This window comes from Vigna unguiculata, chromosome 3 (assembly GCF_004118075.2).
Source record: "Vigna unguiculata cultivar IT97K-499-35 chromosome 3, ASM411807v1, whole genome shotgun sequence".
In the NCBI taxonomy this organism is placed as follows: Eukaryota; Viridiplantae; Streptophyta; class Magnoliopsida; order Fabales; family Fabaceae; genus Vigna; species Vigna unguiculata.
The window spans coordinates 59,166,978-59,185,417 of record NC_040281.1 but is presented as its reverse complement, the minus strand read 5'-3'; the positions used below and the strand labels follow the sequence as shown (position 1 = coordinate 59,185,417).

Here is an 18,440-nt window from a genome sequence, read left to right as displayed (position 1 = left end):
TGAAATGTTGTTTAACATGAAAAAAAAAACATCGATTTAAGAGAACATGAGGACCATATTCATTCATTTATAAAATTTAAAGACAATAAAGACACATTTTAATTTGTCATCAATATGATGAACTACGAACATATCTAATCCAAATTTAAAATAAAAATTATTTTATATTTTTTAATGAATTAATCAGTATTTTTAACTGTTTTTACGAAGAAAAAAATAAAATATTTTACGAAATAATTCTTTTTATAATTCATTTAAATATAGACGGTAGGAACCACAAATCATATCTACTTCTATTTCAGAAAGCCTTCACTTCTCTTCAACCCTATTTCTCTACAAAAAAATACTCTCTTTTGAAGATTCACCACCACTAGAGTGATCTACACGAAGAGACCAAAACCCCCATTCAATTTATCTTAAGAGTGAGTTTAAAAATCTATTTTCTCTACATGTAACAATCTGTTTTCTCTTACATGCAAGTTCCTTTATGCTTTGCATGATGCTTCCATTTGTTCTTGATGAGATCTCCTTTGGTTGAGATCCTAATGATGTGTCTTGATCATCTTCTAGTCTTTTCTTTGTGTAGATAAAGTGATTTAATGTGTGAAGCTGTTTAGGGAAGAATAACACTACTAGTTAAGTACCACAAGGTAAGATAAGTTAATTTATACATAACAAATTGTTTTCTTTTACATGCAAACTCCTTTTTGCTTTGCATGTTGCCTCCATTCATCCTTCGTGAAATTTCCTTTGGTCGAGATACTAATGATGTGTCTTGACATCATTTGCACCTTTTTCCTGTAGATGAAGTGATTTAATGTGTGAAGCTGTTTAGGAAAAAAGCATTGCTAGATCAATACTATAAGGTAAGATAAGTTAATTTATTTTGAAATTTTGGGATCTAATTCTTGAATTTTAAAATAAAAATATGTGGTATGATTATTATAGTTATTTGTTTTTTGTAATTTGAGAGTAGTTTTAAGAGAATGATGATTTTGATGAATGTTGTTGCTTGCAATAATAATTTGGGTACTGATATAAGTAATTAATTTTGGGAAGTGTTATTTGCTTTGAACTATGAAATTTTGATAAATGTTATGTGGATTGATTGTGGTTGGCACTATTATTCAAAATGAGTGTGGTTTAAGATGGTATGGTGGAACTACTGGATTGGGAAAGTAAATGTGGTGGATAATGTATTAATACGAAATCTCTAAGTATGTATGGAAGAATTAGCCTATATGATGGGAAAGTAATGGGTGTGACATTGATGTTACAGTGCTAAAATTATCATTTGAAGAGAAATGTGGTTTGATGTTGTATGATAATTCTTTTTACAAGATGTTTGTATTACAATAATGTAGTGTTGAATGTATGATATTTGTATTTCTAGATTGTGGTATGCCTATATGGTTGTTATATGTGAATTAGAAGAGGAGACTTTATGATGTCGAGAAAATACTCAAACTGTATAAAACATATTTGTTTGCTGCATTATTGGTGGGCAGTAATGACTTCCATTGTATGTTATCTTTTACAATTACGATTGTTTTCAAAAAAAAAAAAAACCATTTATGAGTAAGTGTAAATGTTTTAGTCTTAGGATAGTCAAATTAGTTATTTCTAAGGGAAAATCTTAATCTAGGATAAGTTTAACATGAAATGTTGTTTAACATGAAAAAAATTTTATAAAGATAAAGACAAATTTTATTTTGTCATCAAAATTGATGAACTACGAACGTATCTAATCCAAATTTAAAATTAAAATTATTTTATATTTTTTTAATGAATTAATCAGTATTTTTAACTATTTTTACGAAGAAAAACATAAAATATTTCATGAAATAAATAAAATTTAATAACTCATTTAAATACAGACGGTAGGAACTCCATATCATATCTACTTCTATTTCAAAAACTCTTCTCTTCTCTTCAACCCTATTTCTCTCAAAAAATCCTCTCTTTTGAAGATTCACCACTACTAGAGTGATCTACACGAAGAGCTCTACCAAAATCCCCCATTCAATTTATCTTAAGGTTGAGTTTAAAAATCCATTTTCTCTACATGTAACAATCTGTTTTCTCTTACATGTAAGTTTCTTTCTGCTTTGCATGTTGCTTCCATTTGTTCTTGATGAGATCTCTTTTGGTTGAGATCCTAATGATGTGTCTTGATCAATTTTTTCGTGTAGATAAAGTGATTTAATGTGTGAAGTTGTTAAGAAAAAAAAAAAAACTGGCATAGGTAACTACTACATATAACAAATTGTTTTCTTTTACATGCAAACTCCTTTCTACTTTGTATGTTGTCTCCATTCATCCTTCACAAACTTTTCTTTGGTTGAGATCCTAATGATGTGTCTTGACATCATTTGGGCCTTTTCCCTGTAGATGAAGTGATTTAATGTGTGGAGCTATTTAGGGTGGAAAACATTGCTAGGTCAATACTATAAGGTAAGAGAAGTTAATTTATTTTGAAATTTTGGGATCTAATTCTTGAATTTTAAAATAAAAGTGATTTAATGTGTGGAGCTATTTAGGGGAAAAAAACATTGTTAGGTGAATACTATAAGGTAAGACAAGTTAATTTATTTTGAAATTTTGGGATCTAATTCTTGAATTTTAAAATAAAAATATGTGGTATGATTATTATAGTTATTTGCTTTTTGTAGTTTGAGAGTAGTTTTAAGAGAATGATGATTTTGACGAATGTTGTTTCATGCAATAATAATTTGGATACTGATATAATTAATTAATTTTGGGAAGAGTTATTTGCTTTGAACTATGAAATTTTGATAAATGTTACGAGCATTGATTGTGGTTGGTACTATTATTCAAAATGAGTGTAGTTTGAGATGGTATGGTGGAACTACTGGATTGGGATAGTAAATATGGTGGATAATGTATTAATATGAAATCTCTAAGTATGTATGGAAAAATTAGCCTATATGATAGGAAAGTAATGGGTGTGACATTGATGTTACAGTGCTAAAACTATAGTTTGAAGAGAGATGTGGTTTGATGTTTGATGTTGTATGATAATTCTTTTTACAAGCCCCAAAGTACTCAAATATCTTGGTTTAAAGAGATTAAAATATGTGAACTTGGAAGGTGGGTGCAAAAGAATGAATATGTTTGACTAGATGTTTGTATTACAATAATATAGTGTTGAATGTATGATATTTGTATTTCTAGATTGTGGTATGCCTATATGATCGTTATATGTGAATTAGAAGAGGAGACTTTATGATGTTGAGAAAATACTCAAACGGTATAAAATATATTTGTTTGCTGCATTACTGGTGGGTAGTAATGACTTCCATTGTATGTTATCTTTTACAATTACGATTGTTTTCAAAAAAAAAAATTAACCATGTATGAGTAAGTGTAAATGTTTTAGTCTTTAAATAATCAAATTAGTTATTTCTAAGGGAAAATCCTATTCTAGGATAAATTTAAGTGTACTAAATTTGATTTGTGACGTGAGACCATCATAACTCTAATGGCATCTGATTCATATAAGGATGATAACTAGGTAGTGAAATTAACCTGTTAGTACTGAATGACTAATATGATTGTTTCACCCGCAATTTTGTTGAGAAGGAGAAGAGGAACCATATGACAAGTGATAGTCTTTCGGAGTCCATTCATACACTAGTATTTTGAAAAAAAGAGTTGATGTGTTATGATAGTTTTATTATTGATCATTGATTTCTTCTTTGATATTTTATACATTTGAAATATATAATTATACAACTTTTGTAAAAGGATATAATATATAATATATTTATATTGAGATTTTATCCTTGTAAAAATTAGTTTACCATTATCTTTGTGTGTTGTCTTGTTTTCTTTTAGTTTGTGAGTATATATATATATATATATATATATATATATATATATATATATATATATATATATATATATATATATATATATATATATATGAGTAGATGTAAATGTAATTTTTTTTAAAATACCTTTTTAATACTATGTAAAAATTTTGTGATGTTAAAACAATCACAACAAACATTCATAAAAATAAAATAAAAATGAAGGGAGCAATATAAATTAAAATTGCCTTGCATATAGACTCCCATTTAACTTTTTCTTTAATTTCTATGCAAGTATGTTTAAAACACTTAAATAAAAACAAAATTATACAAAAAATAAAATATATTTCTCTATAAGTTAAAGTTGTTTTTACGTAAGTTATATATATATATATATATATATATATATATATATATATATATATATATTGTTTCATATTAAATTTATTTTAAATATAACTCTTCATTATATGCATAAACTAATTATGATGAAGAAATTTATTTTATTTTCACATAAGTGTTCATGAAAAGTTTGTTAAACCGGTATTCGAGTAATAAAATTATATGAATGTTTAAATAGTAGTACAAACAATTATTCTCATTTTTTAAAAGTTAACTAAACTCATCAAGATTTGATCGGTGGATAATCAGGTTCAGATCATTTTCAAGTCGAGAATAAAGTTGAACAAGTATTTATTTTGATATAACTTAAAACTATAAAAAAAATATTTAAATGCATAAATTATATTGTAATTTATAATAAATAATTTAAATTACATTATGATATGATTTTAAATTACTTTTAGCTAAAAAATATATAAAATTTAATTCAAAAATAAGCAAATGAAGATGAAAAAAGTGTTAAAAGAAATAAATAACTTAAAAGATAAAATAAAAATAAGAAGATGATAGTTTAGAAGAAGGTTGAAAGATAAAACATTTTTGTCATATGTGAAATGTATATTAAGAAAAAAAGAAATTAAACCAGAATTCTGTTGGTTGTTTCTTTGTTTGTCCCACTCTGACGGGTCATAAAAAATCCCAAACTGAAAGGCGACAGCACAGTGAGAATAGCAAAACAGAGAGTGCAAGTAAACTTCTCTCTTCATGTACATACAAGGTACGAAACGCACTTTTAAAATCTTCGTCCCTTTCTCCACTGCACTGCATTCAACTTACTTGACCCATAACAGTACTCACTATCAATAATCAATAAATAAATAATAAACAAAAACATATCAATTCAGTCACACTCATCCTCATCCCTCTCTTTCCAATTTCCGCTTCGATAAGGAATCTAGGGTTTCATACGCACTCATTCTTCACCTCCTAGAGGGAAACTCCCAAACCAGCAACCTAAGGTTCCTTTTTCTTCATTCTCCAACTACTTATTCCTTTTTCTTCTCGTCTTTTATCTTATGCATTCTTTTTTCACTCTTTTACTCATATCTTTTCAATTTCACCGTTGTTTTTTTTCTTCTTATTCTTCATGTTATTATGAATTGGTAATTTATACGTGGTGATTGTACTTGATTGTTGTTGTGCTTGCTGGTGAGACTTGTTTTATGATCGTGGCTAACGTAGGTCTCTTCTTGTTTGGATACTGACAAAGTTGAAGAAGAAGACGTTCCGCTTGAAATAAACTTTTGAACAGTAAGCTTGCTATGACTTTAAGGAACACTACAATAGCATAATTTAACTCTCTGTATTTTGTATCGTAACTTGACTCTGAATTTGCATGAGTTTTTTTCGTTACACCTGTCCACTTTCACGTGAAGTAGTATATCGTGAGTTTTTTCGTCAGCTGTTCACTGTGATATTTCGCCCGTGTTCTTGTCTCTTGTTCTTTGCTTTCGTGCATTTCTAGTGTAAAGAATTTATTTTCTCGTTGGAAGTTTACGCTGACGCAACACTTTTTGGGTGCAATTCAGGAGGCAACGTGACATTTCTGGTTTCCATTACGAAAGATGGGATAAAGTAATCTTCCAGTAATATGGCAACTGAGAGTCCAATCAGGATCTCTGAAGCTGGGGGGAAATGGCCGACTCTTAAGGAAGCTGCAACGTTTGGTTCACCATCCCATCATATGGCAACAGAGGATCTGGGTATATTTTTGAATGGTCATAGGTTCCACGGCAGTGGAAAAGATGTGGTACCCAATCGTAGTGGCAGTGCACCTCCAAGCATGGAAGGCTCATTTCATGCCATAGAGAACTTATTATCCCAAAACACCACTAGAAATGCAAGCTTGGGATCTCTCAACAGAGCTGTGCAAAAATGTGAGTTTGATGACCAGTTACTAGCTGATTTTACTTATTTGACTGTTCCATTGTCAACTTAAACACTGGATTTCCTCACCCATTTATAGTATTAGTATGGAAAATGGAACCATATTTGTAATTTTTGGCTTTTAACAGCAATTTGTGATTGTCTTCTTCAGATGATAGCGGTAAAGGGTCCTTTCATTTGTCACGAGAAACTCTTGCAACACACAAGGAGGAAGCTGAGGATGATTCAACCCAACAACTGTATGATAATGAGTTAGATAAGGCTAGTGGAAAATGGCATCGGCAGGATGTGGCTTCAACATCATCTAAGCACAAAAAAATTGTACTGGTGATTATTGTGATATCAACTTCTTTCTTTTACTATTTTTTGTAAGTTTTTGAGTCTCAAGATTTGTCTGTAGCCAATTACTTGACCTTTTTCGTTTTTCGCCTCCATAATTTTTTGTATGAATGCATGATCTTTTATTTTCTCTATTAAAATTCAAACTTTCAGGAAGATCTTCCGCATGCCATGTCACCTGTACATAATAAGTCTCTTGGAGTGGTGGATGAACTAATTGATGTAGATACTGGTTCAAATTCTTCTTATGACCCTTCTATCTCTACAGTGGATGCTATAAAACCTACCATAGGTGGAGATGATACAAGGGTATCATCATTTGTTGATTACTCTGCCCCTGTCACAAGCTCATCATCTCTCAATTCCACTGGAAGCATGGGTTTTAATGATTTAGATGTTACAGTTGTAGAATCTCAATTGAGGGCTCTCACTGTATCTAATCTACCAAATTCAGAAAGTCAGAGTTATGAAGATAAATGGAAGAACAGCTTACAGAATAGTTTGACGCAGCAACGCCACCAACAAAGCTATCCATGTGAAACTCCTAGCAATTCTCAAAGTGAAAAATGTGCATATATTGGTATGGAGCAGCCTCTTCAGAGTTCAAGCAAGTTCTCATCTGATGTCCAGCCTGTATTATCTGTGCTGCAATCATCGGGGTATACACCTCCACTATATGCTACAGCAGCAGCTTATATGACCTCAACAAATCCTTTTTACACTAATTTTCAGGCTTCAGGTATATATTCTCCATCATATGTAGGTGCATATCCTTTTAGTCCCACAGCTGTTCCTCCATATATCGCTGCATACCCTCCTCATGGTTCTGTACCACTTGTTGATGGGGCTACTGGTTCTAGTTTTACTCCCCAAGCAGCAGGGGTTTCTTCCATTGTAGGAAGCATTTCACATAGTGCTGAAATGATACATGCAAACAAGGTTTTTGGACAATTTGGATTTCCTCCGCAGCCTTCTTTTGGTGAGCCTTTTTACATGCAATATCATCAACAACCTTTTATGGAAGGATACAATATACCTGGTCATCTGCTGGCACCTAGAGCCAGTGTTGGTGGCCAAATTGGTCCTTTTGATTCCCAAAAGAGGCCCAATAGTGGTTCTTACTTGGATGAGAAAAAATTACATAATCAGAGAAGTGGTGCTAATTTGAATTCTAATAGAGGTGGGATAATGCATCCTGGTTACTTTGGACACCATTCAAACATGGCTTTCGCAACTCAGTATCCAAGTTCTCCACTTTCTAGACCCGTCTTGTCTGGATACCCTGAAAGTAGTTCTGGCCTTCCAGGTGGAAGGAATGAAAGGAGACCCTCTCCAGCTTCTGGCAGAAACGGAGGTTTATTATCTGGATGGCAAAGTCAAAGAGCCTTAGACAGTGGTCACAACCCAAAAATTGCAATTTTTCTTGAAGAGTTAAAATCTGGCAAAGGTCGCAGATTTGAGCTATCTGACATTATTGGACACATAGTTGAATTTAGGCAAGTAATATTTTCGGTGATCGTTTTACCTATCACTTTATCAATTCTTTGGCTTTGGAAACTAAGTTCATTGTGGTTTTTAACTCCAGCACTGATCAACATGGGAGTCGTTTTATACAGCAGAAGTTGGAAAACTGTGGCGTTGAAGAGAAGGAGTTAGTGTTCAAAGAGGTTCTTCCACATACTTCTAAATTAATGACTGATGTATTTGGCAATTACGTAATTCAAAAGGTGTGTTTTAAAGTGATGTACATTGTTATTAACTACTTTATGGTTGTCAGCAATCTGTTATGCTCTAATTTGTCTGTTTCTCCTGTGCATAGTTTTTTGAGTACGGAAGCCCTGAGCAGAGGAAGGAACTTGCAAATTGTCTTCTTGGTCAGATACTGCCTTTAAGTCTTCAGATGTATGGCTGTCGTGTAATCCAAAAGGTGTGTAATTTGTATTGATTCTCATATAACAGTAAGACATTGATCTATATTTATATCAGTTGTTTTTCTTGAAAGCTATTGCATTCTGGTTACAAGATATACTCATGGATTTTGTTCAGCGTGACTTTATTTCTACTACCATTTTGGGGCTTAGGATCTCTTATTGAGATTTATTAATGATCTAAATAAATGAAGATCCTACTTAAGAATTTGCAAGAAGTCTGGCTTTTTGCAAATTACAATCTGAAAATGGGGCTGCTTATCTCTTTTATCTTTTCTTCTTGTAGCCAAGGTGTAGTTCCTGGTATAACTTACAAAATCAATTTGTTTGCAATAGACAAAGATTAAAACATACAGTCTGTTATTTGTTTTCCATGTCAAATACAATTTACATAATTTCCTATGGTTAGAAACTCTGGTTTTTGAAGGGCAATTTTTTCACTTCAGCAAAATTCTATTTGATGATCAATAATAATATCTGCTGGGGGGTCGGTGAATCAGTGTCAACATGAGTTTATCATGTGTATACAATGGATTGTAAAAGGAAGTAAGAAGTTTTAGAAGAAAAATACCATGATATGAGCATGTTCTTTGTGCTCCCTTTCTAGCACAGATATCCCTTGGAGAAGAGGAAAACTGAATATTTATTTATTTATTTTTTTCATTACAAGCTCTCCCCGTTCCCTAAGTTCAAAGGATTTTAGTTAGGTATAGTAAAAGTTTTAGTCGGGAATCATAACCTAATTCTGTTAATAACAGATAAACTAGATAAACTTCTTGCATTAGTAATAAAAGGGGATAGGGAGAGTTAGTTGGGAATTAGTTTAGAGTTTTGAGAAGAATTTGTTAGGGAGAGAACCAGGTCACTCAAGTTTAAACACCTGGGAGATAGAGAGGAGAGTTTCCACTGTGTCATTCTAATTCTCTAGTTTTCTATCACTCACACTAATACTGAGTGGAGTGGTTTAACCTGTAAAATTCATTTGTTCTTATTTCTTTCTAATATAATTTTCCAACAATCTTTAAACTCTGTCTTTTATCCTTTTTCTCTATTATTACATGAGTCTTAGATTGCTTGTACTTTGTGCTCAGTTAATGCTTCTTCTAATTTCTGAAGTTTTATTTGTGTTACGGAAGAATGTTGAAAATAGATAAAAGTTATAGATACAGATTAATACTTGAGTTGAGAACTTATACTAATAGGGATGTGGTCCAATTGGTTGACCATGTTAAGGAGCCTAGGATTTTACTGATTTACAGTAGAAGAAAGCATGGATCACATGGAGAAGAAAGTAGGGAGAAGAGTGGGGAAGGAGAAGTCCAGATGTGGAATCTGGTCATTGTGACTTAGGCTCTTAGTTCTTGGAGTAGTGAGATTTGTTTCTTTTCATTCATTTTCCCTGTATTTGGAAATACAAGTTTTTCCAATTTGTTCTGTGTGTCGTATTGAATTATTATTTCATATTTATCTCAATTTTGTGCCTGTGCAGGCACTTGAGGTTATCAATCTTGAACAGAAAGTTCAGCTTGTTCATGAACTAGATGGAAATGTCATGAGATGTGTCCGTGACCAAAATGGTAATCATGTAATACAGAAGTGCATTGAATCTATTCCAACTAAAAGCATTGACTTTATAATATCTGCGTTTCGTGGTCAAGTTGCTATTCTATCAATGCATCCTTATGGTTGCCGAGTCATACAGGTAAGGTTATTGCAGTTACCTTTCCCAAAAAGGAATTGATGCTTCTTTGATAGTCCATTTAGTCCCATGATATTATTTCTTGTAGAGAGTTTTAGAGCATTGTTCAGACGAGGTTCAATGTCAGTTCATTGTGGATGAAATCTTGCAGTCAGTTTTTACTCTTGCTCAGGACCAGTATGGTAATTATGTTGCTCAGGTTAGTTACTATCTGTCTCAAGCATTTAATTGTAATATTGTTTTTTAGCAGTGGGTGGTGTTTGCATGGTAGAAACTGAATAAAATTGGAGGTATAGACATTGCCTTTCTATCATTTATACAATTATAAATAGCAACATGTTTTTTCTATCTGAATTTTTTTTTTCTGTTGATTTCATATATTTCTATAATTTCTAGTTCATCCTATTTGTATTTCACCTCATTTAAGCAGTTATCCTATTTGGCTAATTCTATTTCGATATTTCTGTTAAATATGAATTGGGTTCTAAATGACAAACTCAAATGGTATTTTACAGGGTGGCCTTTGTTTTGTTATTCCAAAATATTGTCTTTCAAAATATTATTACAAAGTGGACTTAAACTTGCACAAGAAGTGGTAATGACTTGGGTCTTTTAACGAAGTGGTTTTTGGTACACTGGTGATGTCGCTTTAGGTATTAAATTAAACGGTTCTGCAATTTTTTATGTGTAAAAAAATATACTTACGCATGCTCACCATGTACAATGTACACCTGAGCTCTTAGATAAACATGTATGGGCCCACTCTGGCTCAAACTCCTTTTCCAGGATAGTTCATATTGTTTTCTTACATGATGGGCATGTGCAACTACTGTAGTATCAGTTTTGTAAATTTACAGACAAATAATTTTATATTGTTCAAACTGCAGAGGACATTACATTTATTAAGAAAAAAAATTGACTCATTTTTATGTGTGCTGGACATTATCAATTGGCAGTGATTGTCTATTATGAACTCACTACATTGTATGTTAGATAGGGAAGTACTGATGACTTGTTAGTAAAATTGTACGAAGGCTTTTTGGAGGTTTCGTGAGGGAACGACCCGAATTATTCGTTCTTCAAATTAAATTGTACAGATTTGCTCTGTGCACTTAAATTCTTGTGTTTTAGGCATGTTCTAGGTACTCTTCTGCTTTCTTTGGCCTTTAAATACTTGTTTTTTTGTAGTTGTGTTAATTAATAATGCCTTTTCAAATAGCTTTATCTATAAGCTTTTAATGATATGGATAAATTATGGGGTTTACTTACCTATTTGCATTTTGCACATGTTGTATCTTTATGATGCTATACTTATACCTTTACAGCATGTGTTGGAGAGAGGAAGGCCTCAGGAAAGGAGCCAAATTATTAGCAAGCTTTCAGGACATATTGTTCAATTAAGCCAACATAAATTTGCATCAAATGTTGTTGAGAAATGCTTGGAATATGGTGATTCCACTGAACGACAGCTGTTAATAACTGAGATTATTGGACATGACAAACAACATGATAATTTGTTGGTGAGCATTAAACTTTCAAGCTAGCATATTATTACGCATCTGATTATTAAATTTGTTGGACATGATACCTTTTTCATCTAGCTTGTTAAAATAGCATACACTTGTGCATATAACATTCTTAAATGACAAGAGTCACCTGCAGAATCAATGAAATGAGTGTTAATTGCTTGAAATGAGTGTTAATGGCTTGAAGTTAGTTTGAAATTTGGTGCTGGGGACTTGTTAACTGATGCTGATGGCAAGTTACAACTTACCAGGAATTGAAATAAACAAATGCAAAGAAACAGGGAAGGAAAAGAGACATTATTCTATTGTTTAACTGAATCTTACATCTGAGGTTTCAGTAATTTTTCTTTAGAGAATCATGTTATCAATTTATTATTCCTTGTGACTGCCACTGTTTTTCAGAAACAAAAATAACATTTAACATTGTGTTTGATATATAACATGCACCTCGATGTTCACGCCAAACTTTTGCTCACATGCTGTTATAAAGTTGAAATACTAAAATATAGTGACCAGGAACTAGGATTCCTCTACTTTTTGTTGGCTACTAGACTGTCTGACTGTTTATTATAATGTTTAGCTCATATATAATCAATGGGATCCTGATACCTACCCCAAACAAATATGCTTAAACTCTGTCTTCTGGTTAGTAATAGTTATGGTAAAAAGAGGGACTTATATTCCCATCACCAGTTTTTTAATGTTGTACCTATAACTGATACAATAACCATACCAGAGGTTTTAGGGCTGTTGTATTTTGCTGTTCTATTTGACTAATCTAGAATCTTTCAAGTTGCATTTTTAGTTGATTTCAAGCACTAAAACTACACGAAGATCCTTCCATATATGATTATTATGCTGGCATTTAGTATTCTTGAGCACTACATGTGATGTGAATTATGCTATAATTTTTTGGGGTTTGTACTCTTGCTTACTATCCCATGCTTGATTTAATTGTAGACAATGATGAAAGATCAATTTGCAAATTATGTGATCCAGAGGGTTCTTGAGATCTGTTCTGAAAGTCAAAGAGCAGTGTTACTTTCTCGCATAAGGCTTCATGCTCATGCTTTGAAGAAATACACTTATGGAAAACACATTGTGGCTCGGTGTGAACAGCTACTTGAGGAAGGTGTGTACACCTAGTACTTTGGTTTAGCTTGGTTGACAATACACGGATTGTGGTTAGTTTACACAAATTATTGTTACATTCTTTAGTATTATAAACAAATCCTGGTTTGTTTACACGAGACATGATTGCATTCTTCAAGTAATATGTAATGAGGTAGGTAGTACCTGAGAAAATGTGCTTGAGCTTTGCTAGGTGGTGCTGATTCATTTTTCGAATGTTGGACTAAATAGTGTAATAAAAAAATAATGTTTAATCTTTCTGGTTAGGGATAATATAATCCAGTAGAATTGATGAACTTTTGGATTGAACGCATTTAATAGTAATGGACTGCATCTCTTCAGAGCGTTTAGGATTATCTTCGGGGATGTTATTGTCTTGAACATTAGCATTTCTTCTTAACATGGAAATGTTATCTTCAACTGATGATGGTGACAGTATTTAACAAAACGTATTGCTACTTTAACATGCCAAAATTCTAATTAATATTCTAAAGAACCACAGGCACTTCTTGGTAGAAGTTGTGTGTCAGATATGTATCCTTGTCAGACACTACATGAATTCTTCAAATATTTAGTTGCACTTTTATAATTCTTTGACTTTTAGAACTTTTATACCAACGTTGATTGGAATACATAATTATTGGAATACATAATTATTGGAATACGAACGTCGAATAACGTTCAAGCTATATATATTGACTAACTTCTACTCCGATGTGATAAGTTGACGTGTCTTATCCCTTGAACTTGCGTGTACTTAGAAAGTTAATAAGTTGAATGCTTTATTTTTGTTCCATTCCATAAAATTATGATATTATATTTTAAATATTATTTAATAATTATTATTTATTTATTCCGATTTAACAAGAGTTTAGCAATTAAATCTTGAATGAGTACTTTAACTAGTTTGATAACAAATTTAGTTTTAAAAACATTAGGTTATATCACATAGGGAGGGAAGAAGGGTGGGACTCGCCTTACTCAACCAAAGGAGAGAAAATGCTTTTTTTTATTGCCTATTTTTGTTCTCTCTTCTTTCCTATGTACCAATCAATGTGTAATAGTACATCTTTTATGCTTTCTTATCCCTATACTTTACGTGCAGAGAACCAAAGTCCTGGACCTTGATGACAAGCGAGGGACTTGTACAATGTGTCTGTGGCCTGCAAACATAACAACTAACATGTATTTCTCTATCACAGGAGATAGATGAGATATTGATCGTTGGGCTTCCTATTGAATAAACGAATGCTACTGTGCCTTCGTATATGCTGCGCCTGGATAGTTCCGATATTCATGGCTTCCTTAAATGTTAGTGTATGCATATATGTTGTGCACTTAATATAATTACATCATTTAAGTGATTGCTTTGTATTATTGCTCGAGTATAATCAGTTGGAAGGAGAAATCCTTCGTGATGTAAATTTACTGGATCTTCTCTGCTTTACAGTTATTTTCTATAGGAAAGAACTGGGCTCAACCAAGGGTTTTTCTCCTTAATATCCGCTCCCTCTTCCTTAGGGTTTGAGTATTGATTTAATTGAGCACGGTTAAGCTAATGTGTGGCTGTTTTCATGCTACATTTGTCTGAACGAGGATGCTTGATATCAGGGTGTTGTTTTAAAGAAATGGCGTTATACCCAAAATTATTATTTATGCTTGAACACACTTCAAATAAAATCAAAAGTCAATGCTGGAATGATTTCATTTTCATCTAAAGATTTTGATTATCTTCTATAACCATTTTGCTCAGGTGAATATTGTTCAGGACTTAACCTGTGAATTTAATAGAGCTCGACATGAACTGTGAGCTTACATGAATTGCAAGCTTGACGTGTACTAAGCTTTCAGTTTTACTATTAAAACTTAGTTAAATTTGATCAAAATTTATTTATAGCAAATTGTTAAATGATCTAATCATGCAATAAAGTAACTGAAGTTCATGCGTGTCTACACATTTTACTCGTATGTATATGTAATGGGTGAATCAAAGACGTGAAAACTTTTCAAATTAAGCACGACATGAATACAAAATTCAAATTAAGCACGACATGAACACAAAATTCAAATTTTACTCGTCTTATTGATATTTCGGATTTTAGCTTTCAAATACTGTTTGCTGATGATATAATCAAAATATGAATGGTGCTTCTCATAATGTGATAAATATAATGAACCCATAAATATTAGTCAGACTCTATAAGTCAACTAAGAAAAAATAGATACAACTATAATTGATCCTCACTTGAAAAGATAATTGTCTGCGGAATCACAACTAAATTCGTTTGCCAAATAATACATACAAAATCATAACCCTAAATTGGTCAAGAACCCAAAAAAAATAAAACAAAATTGATATTGGGACATTCTTCATAAATATCCTTAAGGCTCCATCGAAAAGATTTGGTGACGACGGAGGCAAATGCAGGACAAGATCAAAATCGGTCCTTCCTTTTCCGACCTGTGTACTTGCTATCCTGAGGGACGGCATTTCCTCTTCTTCTCATCTGCTCCTTCTTCCTTAGTATCCATTCCTTTCCCTTCCCACTCTTATTGTTCTTTTTCTGTTTCTTCCGCGGCCTATGCCTATCTGAGATGCATACCTGATGTTTTGTTTTTTTATTAATAAGTAATAAACCACTCATGAGGTTATACTCAAGCAATAATAAATGTGGTAAGACTCACTGTCTGATTTTCTTCATCCTCACTGTCCTCTTCAGAGCAACTCTCCCCATCTTCATTTTTACCTTTGGACACGGATGAATTTACTGAACGTTGCCCACACGTGAGAACAAGGAACTCCTTTCTCCTCTTAGAACTATCATAAGTCAATTGTTCTCCAATTAGTAAAACACCATGCTCAAGAAGGCTAGGTAATGATTCTTTTTTAAAAAAAAAAACATAGCCAGAAAACAAATCAAACAAGACATTAGACCTCACAATTAAACATGACCGTTTTTCTCTAGGAGTGCGTATAATTGATAATAAATCTATAACTATATAAAGCAAGGAGAGAATCAACTATGCACTAATGTGTGTTCAGATATATTACTCATTTCTGTTCATCCTTCTCCCAACTTTATCTATAGCATATGATAGAGGCCAGAGTGGAGCTACATTATCCCTAGGGGAAACAATTTTTTTAATAAGCTTTTGCGAGTAGCTAAGATGAATGTGATTGACTAAAGAAATTTTAATTGATAGAATCTTCAGAAACATCTTATATTTGTCTACCATTTTGTTTTTTCTTTTTATTTACTTATTTCGTGAATGTGGAAACATTGACCAACTTAACCTTCCTCTTAGTATTTATTATTTTGGAGACTTGCATTGATCTTATAATTTGGCCACCTCAATAAATATTCCATGGCTCCAACCCCAATTAGGAATCGGATATATTTTAAAGTATACAACTTGAGATGGTTCATTTTAAATATATATAATAAATTCCAGCTGATTCTCACAAAATAATACTAAACCCTAAACACTAAAACAAGAAACAATAGAACAGGGGAAAGGAATATAAGTTGAGCTTCTACTTTTTCTCACTATGAGGTCAAATTTAGTACATGAATATTTTTCAACAGATTCGAGCGTAACATGACTACAATGACCAGAAACAATAATTACAGCACTTACCAAACACAAGAAAACAAGTTAAAAATTGTGCTGACTTGTAAAACACTATAATATATAGAATAATTTTCCAACACATTTTTTTTATGAAACAAATGAACACAGCAATATAATAAGATTCATTTCTTCGTACCTGTGTGGAAAATCGACCACTATACCACCAGCAAATCCAGCATGCATTGCAGCATTTAAAATCAATTCACGCTGGTCTATATTTTCAGGATATACTTGAAACACTGCTCTAGCTCCATTGGATAAGCATTTATATAAAGATGTAAAAAACGCCCTGCACAACAAAATGAGATTATATATTATTAGACCAGGGGAAAGGAGATAGGTTCCAGAATAATTGAATCTCTATGTAGTGTAATGAGATGAAAAAAAGGTGGAACTGCAATTCCCTATATTCTTAGCTTAAGAAGCCCAAAATATTAAAGATTAGAATAATGAAGAGCAACACAATGAACAGGTAAAGGTACATACTTCAATCTTAATCGAGGGTTGTGAGAGGACTTATCAGCATTGCATAACCACTGCATTATCATATCAAAGTTTGCCTTGTCAAATAAATATCCACAGCATTAAGAATGAAATAAAATGCTCCCCGCAATTCAACTTGTTAGAGAAGTAGCACCAATTCAAATAAAAGTACCCCTCACCCCCAAAAGATAAAAATGGAAGTGCATGATCCACCCATTCAAAATATGTAACTTTACACTTCATATATCATAAGTTATAACTGAGTATGATCTCCTTCACCCAGGAAAAGCTCGGTCCAATCTCAAAAGGTCTTGAATTTCCACAAGTAATTTCAGTTTGGATTATTATTCTTTTTTATTGAAAGCACACCTGAACAGCAGATATACTGATGGCCCCATCAATGACTCCAGGACGAACCCCTAAACCCTGAAACCAAATTCAACGCGAAGGAAAACATGTAAATTAAGAAGCATACATGCATCCTATTGCAACAAACAAACATCATGAAGGAACAAACACTGAGAAAATCTAAAAAGAAATAAAGAAAACAAGTAATTAGCATACCTGACCCATGTCACCAAGTAAAAGGTCACCTTCAACCTCTCGCTCCAACGCAACATCTACCAGTATAACAAAATTAATAAAATTAGCAAAAAGAAAATGCAAAATACATAGGACTAAAAGATAATATTTAGAGAAAAATTAAAGGAAGAACAAACATAACATACTAAGCATTGATGCTGAAATGTCAAGACCTATCCAATGGTGTCCATTCTCCGTGAGTGTCTCGCCGCTGAGTCCCGAACCACACCCTAGGTCAATCATTCACAAATCATAAAACTTTGAGGAAAACTCCAGAGAATAATTAAATTGAATTAAATTAAATAAGATTAAATTACCTATATCAAGGAGTAATTTTGGAATGTCATCCTCAGGTAAAGCAAGTAATTCGAGGGCTCTCTCTGACAACGTTGCCTTTTTGACACAGAGAAATTAACAAATAAATCTCATAAAAAGAGAAAATCAACTACAACTGAGAATGCGAAGAAGGAGAAGAAAGAAAAAAAACCTGAATTTGAACAATTCGGGAAGAAGAGGTATACTTTCGAGCTTCAGAATCATCATAGAAAATCTCAGGCGGCGCAATCACCTCTGGTCTTGACGCCATTCTTTCACAAGTTCAAAAACCCTAAAACCCACACACCACCACTACTCCATTATTATGATTTCACTTTCACACATATATATTGTATCACCATCTGCACTTTATTATTTATTTACTTCCCCGAACTAAAAGACATGCGTTTATGATGATAAAAAATATTTTTTATATTTTTATTATAAATATATGTAATTTTTATTAGTTTTATTATAAAATTTTTATTTATTTTATCAATAATTTTATAATTAGAAAATGATTAAATTTAAAAAATTAAAAAACAATTAAATTTTAAAAAATATATTTAATTAAAAAATAAAATTAAAAATGACAATTTTAATTTAAAAAAATTAAAAAGTAAAATTAGAAAATAAATACAAACATGAAAGGAAGAAATATGTATAGGTACAGATTAGATGA

The 18,440-nt window shown here is 32.2% G+C and overlaps 2 protein-coding genes across 6 annotated transcripts; one reads left to right on the top strand and one right to left on the bottom strand.

Annotated features, from left to right (window-relative positions):
* The first annotated feature begins 4,982 nt into the window (after positions 1–4,982).
* On the top strand, positions 4,983–14,245 carry LOC114175021 (pumilio homolog 6, chloroplastic-like). Of its 5 annotated transcripts, none has more exons than XM_028059778.1 (12): positions 4,983–5,194; positions 5,418–5,486; positions 5,765–6,112; positions 6,274–6,443; positions 6,615–7,957; positions 8,047–8,188; positions 8,281–8,388; positions 9,879–10,091; positions 10,177–10,287; positions 11,414–11,608; positions 12,575–12,746; positions 13,851–14,245. In XM_028059778.1, exons 3-12 carry the CDS (start codon positions 5,827–5,829, stop codon positions 13,871–13,873), a joined length of 2,763 nt encoding a protein of 920 aa, XP_027915579.1. In that variant the 5' UTR covers positions 4,983–5,194; positions 5,418–5,486; positions 5,765–5,826; the 3' UTR covers positions 13,874–14,245. The 5 variants fall into 5 exon arrangements, with proteins under 5 accessions (XP_027915579.1, XP_027915580.1, XP_027915576.1 ...); XM_028059779.1 differs by having other exon boundaries at positions 6,274–6,449; positions 13,948–14,245; XM_028059775.1 differs by having other exon boundaries at positions 4,984–5,194; positions 6,274–6,449.
* A 646-nt stretch (positions 14,246–14,891) lies between these two features.
* LOC114176277 (18S rRNA (guanine-N(7))-methyltransferase RID2) lies at positions 14,892–18,108 on the bottom strand. Its single transcript, XM_028061259.1, has 9 exons — positions 17,931–18,108; positions 17,761–17,836; positions 17,590–17,673; positions 17,426–17,481; positions 17,231–17,287; positions 16,865–16,914; positions 16,515–16,667; positions 15,431–15,563; positions 14,892–15,348 (listed from the first exon to the last, which is right to left on the bottom strand). Exons 1-9 carry the CDS (start codon positions 18,027–18,029, stop codon positions 15,181–15,183), a joined length of 876 nt encoding a protein of 291 aa, XP_027917060.1. The 5' UTR covers positions 18,030–18,108; the 3' UTR covers positions 14,892–15,180.
* Positions 18,109–18,440: the final 332 nt, after the last annotated feature.

Bases quoted from the DNA above. Each gene is read 5' to 3' on its own strand.
- LOC114175021 (XM_028059775.1), top strand. From the start codon at position 5,827: ATGGCAACTGAGAGTCCAATCAGGATCTCTGAAGCTGGGGGGAAATGG. The intron at 7,958-8,046 runs GCAAGTAATATT...TTTTAACTCCAG, and splicing joins GGACACATAGTTGAATTTAG to CACTGATCAACATGGGAGTC. The intron at 10,288-11,413 runs GTTAGTTACTAT...ATACCTTTACAG, and splicing joins ATGGTAATTATGTTGCTCAG to CATGTGTTGGAGAGAGGAAG.
- LOC114176277 (XM_028061259.1), bottom strand. From the start codon at position 18,029: ATGGCGTCAAGACCAGAGGTGATTGCGCCGCCTGAGATTTTCTATGAT. The intron at 17,837-17,930 runs GTTTTTTTTCTT...TGTGTCAAAAAG, and splicing joins CCCGAATTGTTCAAATTCAG to GCAACGTTGTCAGAGAGAGC. The intron at 15,564-16,514 runs GTACGAAGAAAT...GACTTATGATAG, and splicing joins GTGGTCGATTTTCCACACAG to TTCTAAGAGGAGAAAGGAGT.